A 14,955-nucleotide genomic window follows, 5' to 3' on the forward strand; every position below is an offset into this window, starting at 1 on the left:
TGTGTTAACGCTGTGGTATGTTTTGTATTTGTGTTTTGACGCTGATAAAATCTTTTCGTTGCATAACAAATCTGTAGAAATCCGTATAAAATGCAGTGAGATTTAACAATAAAATCCATAAATTTTAAATACACAACAAAGGTTCAATTAAATATGAATTTGTTTCCGGATAAATACATTCATATTATTACAGCGACGTGTTGTTATTATCAGTAATTCTAACCAACTAACGAGGTTCCGTTTGAAATAAGCGTATTGTTAACGTCTTATATTCGTAGTATAGTTATTCTTTATCTTAATAATATAAATATTGGGTACAGCGTAGTATATGTAAGTGTACTAGGAAATAATCATTAAATTTCGACCGCTATTATTTTGTTAACTGAAGGTAAACGTATTAAGAGGAAGACTGTTAGACACACACTATTTATTTAACCTATACAATGTGTTAATTGATACAGTATGCCAAAAATTATAAACATATGCACTAACATAAGAAACATCTGAAAGCAGAATTAGCTGTGAAAGGCTTATTTGAGTAATGTGCAAACGGATAGAGTTGCTAAGCCTTGTCGAATAATCTTCTGAACGGAGCACATATACAACTTGAATTTAACGATATTAATCATTTATCATATTTATGCTGCAACATGAGGTCTGCATAATCCACAATAAAGAGAAATACATTGCAAGGAACAAGTGTTTTACAGTGTTGATTATGATGCAAAATATCATGCGCAACAAAAAACAAAACGATTTCATGAAAAGAAGGCCCTGTTTAACGCCATATACATGCATGTATATACTGCTGAATGTAGAACAACAATCAAGAACCAGTTTTCGCATTTAGTGGAAACAATTTACGCACTTAGATTGTTACATATATATATATTAACACCAAATTATAATTTTGTCATATCAGAGGATATCGAAGAGGAAACTCTCGGATATCGAATAATTTACCATTCTAATTTAAGGTAACGCTGTTTTTGTCATAGAACGGTATCATTATTATTTTAAAAATCAACATAATACCATAATATTTTGTATACCCATACATCTATGATATTCGTGGCACTAAATAACATACGTCGATTGTGTGTTATTGATATAGTTAATAGTTAATATCGATGGTTTCGTATTTATTAAATGTTTAATTTATTTAAGACACTCCCCATGTTTACATCATTGAATGCTCTTACCTTATCAAAACAAGCATAAATCACAAATAAAGGTGAGAGAATAGCGTGCTTTCGTTGGTGGGCTTAGCTACATAATGAAAGAGTACACAACAGTGTTCAGTGTTTTTCCAATTTCAATATTTATTTTGTACGAATTTTTGTTTAATATTCATTTAATGTAGCATTTAAACAAAACTTCATGGGCGGCCTCATGGCGGACGGTAAACAAACTACACATGCATTGCGTAATGCGGTCCGACATTGTAATAATACGCAAAGTGATGAGGTCATCTGTGTTGCTAACAAATAATATGACATGCTCGTCAATGGATCTGTGCATGCTTATTGTAAATATTAATGCAACAAATTATTACATACCATGCAGTGTGAAAACAGGCATGACCTTACAAAATGTGCTACGTAATGAAACCTAATTACTCTGAACTTCTTCTCTAATATCAGTGCCTATTGTGGCAATGACAACTAAATTGTTCGTCAAATATTTTCGATATAAATCATCCATACTTTTTCTGATTCACTATGCTAACAATGTATGATTAGTAAGCATGTGGACTTTTTCAATTTAAAATCTTGTGTCCCATATTTTTAAAATCGTCTTAGAGCAGACCGTGCCATTCAATAGGGATTGAACATAATCTTACATTTGAAGGTATTTACTTAACGCACGTAACAAAGTCGCTAGCTTCTTGATTTCGTGCAAGAAAAATATATCATCTGCATGCTATTGAAAGTGTGGCATGTTACAATAGCTCCGTACTACGACAAACACTTGGCTTATAAGTAGGCCTATTCAATCGTTTCACACTTTCGAAAACCTGGCCTTCTATAAAGCTAGGGTGTTAGCGGTACCGTTAGAGCTATTCAAATGTAGGTTTACGTGCTCCTATGTACCGTCCGTCCTATCAAATAGCAGAGTCATTAATAACAGAAATGCAATAGCCTCGAGTATGTTTTAACACTTTAAACTAAGTATGTGTATTGTGAAAACTTGAAATACTGCACGTTCAAAGAGACCTTTGTTCTCCACGTTAAGTACGTCACACTCGTCTCGTTTCAATATTACGTCATAAAATGATTGACAGAATAATTACCTTGTGTGATTACTATTGTACAAATTACGTCATATAGATTTGTTGTGGAATAGGAAATGTATTTATGTATCAACTACATGTTTATACATTGAATTCATGCCTTCTATTATACTGTCAAACGTTTAGTGTATCTGTGATAAACCAGCTATGGAAATTATACTATAGAGAATGAATGTTTCTCATGGCACGAATTATACTAACTGCGAACGTTCCCATCATTGATTCAGTGCTGGGAAAGTTTGGAGCTTTGGTAGGGGAAGCGTGCCTCCCGCTGTTTGGCGAATATGGGGCAATTAGTCCTATGTATATGGTAAGTATGGGCTTGTACGTGTATTCTGATAGGCCGTACACGTGTGTAGGTTTTCGCACTGTTTTGCTAACTAATAAAAGTGTTTCGTATTACTTTCTAATCATTTCCATAACACCATACAAACGTGAGAACAACCTCGACTTAAGGAATACATCAAACAATGGAATTGAATCTAATTACAGAAAACATGTTTTGGACGTGACCATGTATCAGGTATTGCCCTGTTTGGGTATACAGTTTCCCTAGTGAAATAGAAATTGAAATTCTTCAATGCTTGTTTGATTCTGAATCATTTTGACAATTATAGTCCCAGCCAAAGTCTACGTCTGGTAGTTAAAGCACGACAATGGATTGAAATGTTACAAAGGACACGAGAATGAAACCATTCGGTCTGTTAATCACTAAAATAAAAGTCACTGAAAACTAATTATCATTAAATATAGTAAGGCTTGTTTTTAGGACCAACACATAATGTTTGGGTTGAAAATAAAATAAAACATAATCAAACTAATGGTAGACGTAAACAAAAGATACGATTGAGTCGTCTTATAATTTTGTTTACGTCTGTCTATGGCTGTTACTTTCTTTCCATACCCTTCGCTGCCTACATTTGTAAACCTGTCTGGCCCCTTTTTGTGACTGTCTGCTTTTTTGTACAACTAATCTACTCAATATATTTAACGGCGTCAAAGATGTCAAAACTTTCATATACTAGTAACTTATAATACTTAGTTGTAATAAACCATACACGTTTTCGTTGTTTTGTTGTGTACTGTTGTTGTTGTTGTATTTTGCTTTTGTGGGTTTTTTTTGTGTTTTTCTTTTCTTTTCTAAGCATGGACATATTAATTTTGATATACATGTAATTCGGTATATGTCGTCCTATACACCACAAGAATTAACATTTATGTGAAAAAATCATCATTACTTTCGAAATAAATTTAACATCACAATCAGTTACACATTTTAATTTCAACATATTTTTGGGGATACAATATAAGCATTACGAACAAAACATAAATGCTTTCTGATTAAATGTAAAAACATTATTAGTTGTGTATTTCAATTTCATTATCATCTGAGATATCTTGGTTTAAATATCAGAATAAGTAACATGATTCTCCACGAATCATATACATATGTATATTTGTAGGTTAAATGTAACATCAATTGTACGTTTTCATTATCATTTGAGATACTTCGACTTTCAACAGTACAATTAATAGCGTGATTCTTAACAAATAATTTTTTTTGTAAACTCCCGGATTAAATAACAAATCTACTTCTTTTTAACCCTTTCAACCCCATGAAACTTCAGTAGACTCTACCATGCATTGATATGGATGAGTCCATTATGGTCTACGGTGGTGAAAGGGTTAATAGAAGTTTTGACCAATTTGGGGTTCCAACATTTTGGATCCTAGCGTCACCGATGAGTCCTAAAAGGACGAAACCAATTTACGGAACATTGTAATTATTTTCGGCACACAGTATCATTACCCAAATTGTACAGGTGCTATCATACATATGTCTTAGTGTTTATCGTTTAATACAACATCATGGTTAGTTATTTCATTTTCCCATTAAACTACTATTGCCAAAAGATATCCATTCATTTGTATTTCTATAGTGCGTTGACATTTAAGTTTGTATAGCTGTGTTGTCATTTGTATAATGGTTGGCCGGAGGCTGGCCATTGTCAGTCAAAGTTTCGTTGATTTTATCGTGGTATGTGTATCTCAATGTAGTGATCGTTTTGTGTGTCACTTTGTTGAAATGTAATAGTGTATACAGATCTGAGTCCAAATTATCCTTTGGGCATGTTCTGAAATGACATGTCAGTGTGGTATCCAAACGATCCATTAGAATTAAACAGGCCACATGAATACTGCCATATGTTGTTGTTTTCTTCTGATAATCAAATGTACGAACGAATATTTGTTGATTTCGTTAACAGCTAAATATATGAACAAAATACTTAAATGCATCCTACTGCCTTATTATATTTTCGCTTTAGTCGTGTGTTTATGTTTTTTTAGTTTTCATTGACACTTATTTTACATTAAATCTTCTGAGATGTAAACATGGCAATTCATAAGTCTCTCATGATATTTCGCAACATTGAAACCATTACGACAGCATTTTTATTGTGCATAAAATGCCCGGATGGCGATTGCTAATGACGTCAGTGGCCCCGACTGACACCGACACCAAATGGGATCAGTTATAAATGACGTCACAACAATTCGCTTGACTCTAATAGATTAGATATCTTATGTTACCAACATCTCAAATTAACAAAGATTTATGAAAAACGCACAAAATAAGTTAACCCAAAAATAAGACCGAATGATGCGTACAATAAAGAGGACGTTACCCGTCCAACGTTCTGGTATCCACTAAGTGTCAGGTAAAGATGAAGCAAACGTATGAAAGAACAAAGTGATGATGAATATAAATGATGATTGAAAAGTAGAATAACAAAAAGTTACAGAATGGACAATGCTTTAAACATAAACAAAAATGAAAATAACTATTTTTCTTCATATAGCGTAGGTAATCTGCTAGATGCTATTCTGTATGTAATCTGTTAAATGGAAATTATCTTTGATAGTCGCACGTAGTCTGCTAGATTACTGTTTTCGTTGCAATGCGCACCTTTTTGTATGTGGTATATTCGATCGAAGTTGTCCTTGTAAGTCGTACGTGGTCTGCTAGATCACAGTAAGTTTGTAAGTCATACGAGTTTGTTAGATCATATTTCAGTTTGTAAGTCGTACGTGGTATTTTAGATCACAGTTCTTTCCGTAGGTCATACGGGATTTCTATGTGTAAGTCGTATGCGGTCTTTCAGATCATAACCCTGTTTGTGAGTCGTACGGTGTCTGCTATATAACAATTCTGTTTGTAAGTCGTACGGTGTCTGCTATATAACAGTTCTGTTTGTAAGTCGTACGTTGTCTGCTATAAGACAGTTATGTTTGTAAGTCGTACGTTGTCTGCTATAAGACAGTTCTGTTTGTAAGTCGTACGTTGTCTGCTATATAACAGTTCTGTTTGTAAGTCGTACGTTGTCTGCTATATAACAGTTATGTATGTAAGTCGTATGTTGTCTGCTATATAACAGTTCTGTATGTAAGTCGTACGGTGTCTGCTATATAGCAGTTCTGTTTGTAAGTCGTACGTTGTCTGCTATAAGACAGTTCTGTTTGTAAGTCGTACGCTGTCTGCTATATAACAGTTCTGGTTGTAAATCGTCTGTTGTCTGTTATACAACAGTTCTGTTTTTAAGTCGATCGTCGTGTGCAATATTACAGTTTTGTTTGTTAAATCGGGATTACAGTTTTGTTTGTAAGACCACAACTATATTTGTAAGTCGTACGTGTCTGTGGTCTGCTATAACACAATTATATTTGTGAGTCGTACATTTGCATGGGGTCTGCTAGATCACATAGGCCCACTTGTGAAGTGTACACCAACCTCACGTCACATTACAACAATACGGGTGAGAACAGGTCAGGTGTAAAGACACCGATAGGGTGCGCACACGTATGTCAGAATTTAGATTGTCATCGACGTGTTCGAATTAATTTTTGGCTAATTAACCCGATAAAAAAATAATGTTTAAGATAATTGCGTTATATATCTATAAAGGTGTTAATAGCATTGGACTTGTAATGTAATATATCATTTGTAATCAGTAATAAATATTGTTGATATTCAGACTTTTTGTTGTTCTTTTCGACAACAGTTCCGTCAACCAGTTGCAACATACAACATGGCTCACAAAAACAGGTAAATATTGAAATGTAGGAATTACGTCGTGCTTATATTTATCCGTTCTAACTTTTGAATTATTTCAAAATTGAGTTTGTATTCACATATGTATTTAGAAATGAATAAAGATTAATGTTCTTTTCCTGTATGTTACGTTATAGGCAATGCGGGTGTAATGTTAACAAATCTGGTTTTAAATTTAACTATACAAGGATTGGAAAACAATGTTTATTATGCATTGATACATACAGTAATGAGCGATCTAATGAGATACATTCTAGTTATATATAACTAAATAAGACTGGAGAACTTTGAATAAGTCACATATATATATACGTATATTAAACGTTCAGTGATTTGTAAATCGTATATAACCAATGTTATAATACTTATAAAATATACAAATGTTTTTGAATAGTTTTATAGATGTGTTTTCCAATGTATTTTGCAATGTATTTTGAACAAAGGAAGGAGATAATATGCCATCAAAGTGCACAGTATATTTAAGCATTGAACTGTTACCAGATGCAGTATACAGTCGATATGAAACATATCGATTATATACTGCATCTGGTAACAGTTCAATGCTGATATTTACATGTATATGTATATAGTTTGTTTTGTATAGTAACTGAAGCAAAAATACGTTTGAATTTCCCGCTTATCATATCAGTGACGTCAGTAAGTTCAAATCCCCGAACAGCCGAAATTTCCAGAAGAAATAATATAGTCCCTCGTGTCATTGAAAATCACACGCACATAAAATGGTTTGAACACAATCTATTTATTTCATATGAGTGTGTATATGTTGAAAAATTGATAATGATTGCATAACTTCAGCTTGTTTAAAATTAAAGCTGATTTTCGCGCATTGATAGATTACATGTATTTTGAAGTGATGCGGCGCTGAACGGACTTGATTGGTTTCCTCGGAAACGCTTATGTGTCCTTCGACTAGAATATTACGTTATTTTCAGAAGCATATATACTCGGAAACGTTAAAGTGGTCCTTTCAGTAGGTGATAACGATTCCAAGGACATTTCGTTTGAAATAGATTCCATGTCTAATCGGTCAGATTAGTATCGCTAGCAGACGACGTTCACAGGGGCTCGGTTTCGTGATTTTGAGTAATGGATGACATCACTGAAAAAGCTATTTATACACATTTTAAAACCTTGTCGATACCCTCGACTTTTACAAGGTTTTAGAAATCCTGAATTTTAGTGTTGTGGTTATTCACTGATGTTATGCATAACTCAAAATCTCGAAACCGATCCCCTGTGTGATGACGTTGACAAATTTGGTAATTTCGTATCTAGAATGGCGCTTACAATAATTTGTGGTACCTACACATCTTATAATAAATTTATATTGTCATAATTTGTCAAGTTGCTTTATTTTTTTTGTGATGACCTCTATTGCTAAATGCTAACGAACCCAGAATGTTTTCCGCCTATAGGCCTATTGATACCGAAAGTATCAGTCGGCCATGTCTGTTTATCTTTTACCAGCTGTATTCCTACAATGGCCGTATCACTGTAAATTGTAGTATACAGTCTCATATACTGCAATTTGGTTTACTAACGACATATAGGCAAATGCAACACAGAATGTAAATATTCTGATATGCACAATAACTTGTATATGTAATTTTCTGTGTATTGTTTAACTTGCAAATCAATTTAAAAAATACATATTTGCTAAAAATGTAATATATAGCCAATTCAACACGTCGTTAATAGCATGCTAACTATATGTGGAAGTATTGCGTAGCGCGCAAATGGGAGACTACGCAAGCGCAATTAAAGGAGTGTTATTTACGACGTTGTTTTAAGATTAAGATGTGGTGTTTCTTTTATTACAGTAATACTAATTGTTATTAGTGTTATAATAATGACAATTCTACAATAATGTTTATCTGCTTTCCATATTCATCTTTATTCCAAAATTTCTAAACGAAATAAGAATGGCAGACGAAGCAAAGTTGACGACCAGAAAATAACATCATGTTACCAAAAGCAATTCGGAACTATTTGTTATTTTGATTTGTTGATTGGCTTGGCGAATAACAAAGAGGATTTTCCATAAAATCCCCAAAAATTGCGTTACTAGGTTAATGCAGACATTATATACATATACAATATCTTGTCATATGTGAATTAAGAAACATCGCCACAAAATCGGTGATGCTATATATAATTGTACATTTCACCAGGTATGTAATAAAGTTGAGTGTTTGATTGTATACAGTTATATCACGCACACCTATTGTATACCTTGTAACGGTTCATAAAGTGATGTTTGATCCTTTGATTAGATACTTTTGATATGGTTTACCTGTTTGAATCACACCTGCGCTGTACCTGTTGTCTATTTCATCACCTTGCTATATATACATAATTAACAGAGGTGTTTACTACAGGTGTTGATACCTAACTAAATAATAACACTGTCACTGAGGACTTGTGTTACCTTATAACCAGGCGCGACGTCGTCATATCATCTATATTAGCCAATGGTAAACCTTCTTGATAATAATTGTTATGACACCAGAGAAGATTTATATAGGTCACCGAGAAAGATTCAGATGGCTGATCACCGAACTACTGAAGAAATGAACCACATACCTTTAATAGGGATAGAATTATGAAAAATCTTTTATTTATTCTGCATTAGGGAGTTAATTTCAGATTTCAAATTTTATTTCCAACACTCAGACACATGAAAATGTGTAACATGAGGTACATGTACATGAATTCATATATTAAATTTTGACAGGATGGACAGGTGCATGCATGTTTACAAGCAAGATGTGTTACATGAGGAAATAAAGTTGCAGATATGGAAAATGAAGTAAAATATTTCAGAATGAACAGTTCAATTTAGAACGAGTACGGTATAGTAACATGCTATGTCATAGCTGTAATATATTTGTGATATATGTTTCATATGCACGTGTAATGAATTTGAATGGGTTTTATTCAGTAAATAAACTCACACCATTTTAAATGTTGAACGTAAGATACACACAACAACATTTATGCCAAAAAAGAATTACACTGCATCATACAGCTGTTTTATCTTTCTAGGACTCATTGGTGATGGTAGGAGCCAAAAAAGTGGAAAAACAAATAAAAAATACTACTGTTGAAACAGAAGGGAAAGTGTGATGAAAATGAACTTCACAAAATAAGAGAGGTACTAGTTAATATCAAATAAAAAAATAACATATTTCAAATAATAGGCATACTTAATTGGGTAATTCGCTCTCGTTTTTTTCAATTCACAAACTATATCAAGTATACTACTGTTGCCTTAATCTTAAAATATTGTTTATGATGTTGACTTTCTCAATATATTTCTATTGTTAAAAAATTAATCAATCTTTATTTTATTTTCTATTTAAACACTTTTATTGGCCCGGAAAAGGGCTCGTAGACATTGTTTGATACAAATAAGACAAGTAATGACTCAAATAGGTGATCAATTTTATATCTGGGACAATAATTCAAGGTAAGTCAACACCCTAGTGTAAACCGTTACTTATCAATATCCGACCGTTATACCTCCGCGACGGGTTGACCACAGTTTAATTTTACGATCGGTATTGTTATAACTACCGGTACATAAGACGCGTGCTGGCCCGATGCTAGAGGCATTACCTATGTCGTGTTGGTTTAAATCAAAGTCGACAGAGGGGCCAATTGTCAACAGGTGGCAAGTCGTTTTCTCATGCTACACAAGCGTGGTGAGACAATTAAACTCTCTCCCTTCCCACTTGAGGTATTTTCCCACGAGTCCGAGGTCCCCCTTTACAAAAAGTAGCCTGAACATTCCTATACGTATACGGCTAAACGGCCGGCCGACTGATAGCGTGGTCGCGAGTGTGCCCTTGTTCATCTATTGTCAACCTCTGGGTTTATCGCACGGCGTATTTGAACAATAATTAAACCGTAGGAAAGGCGTGGTTTTCCCACACAACTCTGCGCCGGCTATGTAATTACACAGCCACGTGCCCCTATTTAGATTTCAACAGATAAACCGCTTGATTGACATACCGTAACAGCCAGATTGTAGATGTTAACAGTCTCAACCAATCAAAAGTGAGATAGCACGAGAGTTCTGATTTTGCCGGGAAAATACTCGAATTTGATTGGCTGGCCGTCATGGAATCTGACCGTGGGAACAAGAGACGAAATCGCTTCACACCAGACACGATACAATGTCAATCGTGTATAAAACTTGGCGGAGGCTGTCAGAGGCCACATATATACACAAGCAGTGTGAGGCTGTGAGACATACGAGTACTCAGTCTCAATAAACAATATACACAGTGCTAACATGGATATTCAACAGGATTATGATACAATGTCTCTCAAAAGTGAGGAGAAATATTCACAAAGAAAGGTAAGCCATTTATCAAAATCATATTTTATTTGTAATAATTGACATTAAAAATATTATTTAATCTCACTTTAAATTATATCACTTACAATTATCGAGAAAACATTCCAGATTAATTGTTAAATACAATGTTTGAAATGCATCATTGGAAATTTAGAATGAACATAATATCAGGCCATCAAGTTGTAATATTTAGTGATGGATATAAAAATTGTAACAGTTAAAATTATGTACAATATTTGTAATCGAATTATAATTGTTTTACAGAGTAAGAAGCCATTGATGGAGAAAAGGCGCAGAGCAAGAATCAACAGTTGTTTACTTCAACTTAAGTCTCTGGTGCTGCAGGCAATGAAAAAAGATGTAAGTATATAAACAACTTATCAATGATAATATCAAACATGTTGACAATCAATCGATAAGAAATTGACATGTAACCATTATTATATAAATAGTAATATTGTTATGTTCATTGAAGTGTGATGGCAATCGGCATGAGTTACTTTTACCTTCCGATATTACCTTATATTACATTATATATTCTTGCGAATATCATTATTTATGTACTTTTAAAAGTAATATGAAAATTATAAAACTTTTTCTGACTAACTTTATATGCTGTCGCATTTTTATTTTGGAACAATTTTTAAAAGTTAAGAATTTCATATACTGATACTATTAAATTTTTACTTTGCAGACGTCTCATTACTCAAAGCTGGAGAAAGCAGACATTTTGGAAATGACAGTTAAGCATCTCCGGGCTCTTCAACGAAGACAGATTACCTCCGCTGTGGCAGCCGATCCCACTGTAGCCGCCAAATACAACATCGGTTTCTCCGAGTGCGCTAGTGAGGTGATGCGCTACTTGGGATCGGCACAGGGTATTAACGAGGATGTCCGAAATCGTGTGGTCAACCACCTCGGTGGCTGTGTACAGACCGTCAACGCTTCATCAATGGCTCATCACAACCTCCAACCAATTCACGTGCAAATTCCCGCCTCGCAAAATGCAGTGAACAACGCACGTGCCATGTACTCTTCGGAACGTCTGCTTGTGCAGTCGGCATCCCAGCAGCAGAATGGATGTTCGTTTCCTCTTCAAACTTCTATCCCTGTGCAGACACCGCCAAACGGTGGACAATTCGAACTTGTTCCTGGAAGTGCTTTCAGTGGACCAGTGGCATTTTGTATGGCGCCTTCGGAAGACATGTCGACGATGTCGAATATTTACACGACGAACTCACTCAAATCAGAACCACGTGCAGTTAGCACTAGTCCCGAATCTCACAAATCAGACTATCACAGGCTACAAGAACAGGAAATGTACAGGTCTCCTGAAAAACACGCGCATACTAACTCGCACGCTGTATCGACCTTATCATCCAGTCCCGTCTACTCTCCCGCCACAAGTGCTCTCAAGGAAGAACAACTATGGCGACCATGGTGACCACTGGTCAGTGTAAAGACAAACAAATTATTACCAATGTATGACAATAGACAATTATGAACAGTGGACCAAAACCAAATTGTGATGTTATTTACAAACATACGTCAAGTGCCTTCCAGATGTTCCGGTCTCGCGTGTTAACTGTCCAGGATCACTTTTGCTAGTAACTTGGACATTGAATAAACTCAGGACATTTTATTAATAAGTGCTGATATGTCTTTCAATATTATGCAATTAACGATGGAGCCAGCGGCTTTGATTTTCCAATACAAATGGATAGTTTCTTATGAAGTATTATTACACGATTGACTGACTTCCAATTATTTGTGCATCCAATGCACACGAAGTTGATGGTGCTACGGACGAGAGTGCGAAAGTATTTACGGGTAGAGACATTGTCTCAAAAACCTTTTGCATTCATTGATTTATAAATGCATTAAATACGAATGAAATGAAAGACAACCTGTTGTTTTCTTCTCTGTTTACCTACTGATAACTATACAGCAACAGCTAGATTACTGGGGAGGTGTTGGGCTTGAAAGCTTCTTTGTTTATCTTCTCGAAATTTCCAAAGATTTACACCTATCTTTTTTCAAATTATCACACTGAAACCGTGTTAATATAATTGATAAGTGCAATCTTAAAACGTGAATACCTGTGGTATTGAAAGTAATTCGCTTGTATTTAACCAATACATAGTATTATTTCGTTACTTTTCCTTTTTTTCAAAAGTTGGAATATTTCAAATGAAATTTCAGGGGTGAAGGAGTTTAATAATGAAGCACTTCAATACGTCCTAGAAATGAAAATACTTGGACTATAGTACACAGTACATCACAAGGAAAGGCTATGCTACATATTGTTTAAAGAAACCGACAAAGATATCCATATGATCTCTGTGTTACAACAACATTGGTAACAATAAAACACTGGTTATTGACACAGAAAGTAGAGAAACGTGTTATTTCACCATCGTTGATCGCACAACATACAGAACAATGTGTACTGTTCCTGATCCAGGGAAGCATTGTTCAAACTCAGGTTCTCTGTTGAAGATCAGATACTTGTTTTTAGTGAAAACACAACCATCTAAGATACAAATAACTTAAACTGCTGACTAGCGGTATTACAATACCAAACACAATACTATTTTTCTGCTTCCATTCCCATGCTTACCGTCTACTAAACCTGTCAGAACATCTTTGTGGGTTACAAAGCATATACCTCTATCAGCAAAAAATATATATCTTCATTGTTATGGTAAATTGATCACCTGAATTTGAAACACCTTTATGAACAAAGTGTCATGGGATGCACATAGAAATAACGTATTACATCAATGACAACAGATATACACATGTACTTAATCTATCATGTCGTTCTACCTCTATCATCAAAAAACACATCTTCGTTATTATCACTTGAAAGTCTATTAGGTGAAGCAACACTATACAAAAATGTTTGTTAATGGAAGCAGAAAAGCAAACAACGTATACATTAATTAAACACGTCAGAGGGCGACGAACACCGAACTCGTTAAACAACGCAACAAAGTCGCGTACTAACTGTCTAATGTTCCGCTCACTCGAACGTCTGGAAGCTATACAATCAAGATGTCTGTCTGAATTTTTATCTTGGTGAACTACAGCAAGATATACACAATGCCGATACAATGGATTCCCAACACACAATGGATGCACGTTATCTCCTTAGATTGTGTATTCATTGTGTAATAAATGCATTTCTCACGGGACGCAATTTTTAAATAGAAATCGCCGTGATTTTTAATACCTTGAAGTAGTAGTAGGGTAGGTTAAAGTCTACTCAATACCTAGCTCTACTGCAGGGCTCTTCACTTGCGCTACAATTTATACCATATTTCTTTTAAATTTCATTATGAAATATTCAAACAAATGTTATCACTTCCACACCTTTTACATGGAAACGATTGAAGAAACCTTCACCTGAATAGACACTGAAAATATTTCTTAATTCCCAATTACAAAACTAACCACTATATCATGTCCATCTTTGCTATAGTGGACTCTCGTCTTACTAGTCCCAGATAGATACATGTCATGTTGTTACCAGTTCAGTAAAATTAAAGTAAAATTGTTAGAAATTAAATAATTAAGAGGTATTCCAGTAGATAATCATATCATTTATTTGTTACCGTATTCCGATCTAAACACTAAATACGTAGACCAAGATTCCGTTATGGACTTAACTGGACAGAAACCCATATCACAAGGAATCAATCCACTGGTGTCATGGGGTTTTGACTGACACAGATAAAGTTGTTCCATTTAAACTAACCTTGTTCACACTCAGTATGTGACACGAAGAAACAGCCCCTAGCTTTTTAAGATATCAGTTAACGGTAAACGGTAGATAAACAGCCTGGAGTCATGTTGGATAAGCTAACGGTAACCTCTAGATTGATAAGTCTGTCGCTGGTCATTATCACCTGGTCACTGTCCGTGTAGATGACCGGACGTGAGATTGGTCAACACCAAGTAACTATCCCGGGGTGGCGAACAATGACAATAGCAGATTACAAGCCCCGTATTTCCGGTTGTACAACATAGTCTGTCGGAGTTCGGCAGGTCGTTAATTCTATATTGTCAAAACATATCTCTGACAAGTTCTTCTATCTATTTTAAGAAACATACTCGGGTGAGATTATAAAATGCTATCTCGTATCACTATGCTTAATTTCTATG

General features: G+C 34.7%; 1 protein-coding gene across 1 annotated transcript; it reads left to right on the forward strand.

Moving 5' to 3' along the window:
- The first annotated feature begins 10,603 nt into the window (after positions 1–10,603).
- LOC110457001 (transcription factor HES-1-like) lies at positions 10,604–12,689 on the forward strand. Its single transcript, XM_021508120.1, has 3 exons — positions 10,604–10,788; positions 11,053–11,148; positions 11,483–12,689. The coding sequence occupies exons 1-3, from the start codon at positions 10,723–10,725 to the stop codon at positions 12,230–12,232; spliced, it is 912 nt and encodes a 303-aa protein (XP_021363795.1). The 5' UTR covers positions 10,604–10,722; the 3' UTR covers positions 12,233–12,689.
- Positions 12,690–14,955: the final 2,266 nt, after the last annotated feature.

Source organism: Mizuhopecten yessoensis, unplaced genomic scaffold, assembly GCF_002113885.1.
Source record: "Mizuhopecten yessoensis strain PY_sf001 unplaced genomic scaffold, ASM211388v2 scaffold179, whole genome shotgun sequence".
Lineage (NCBI taxonomy): Eukaryota > Metazoa > Mollusca > Bivalvia > Pectinida > Pectinidae > Mizuhopecten > Mizuhopecten yessoensis.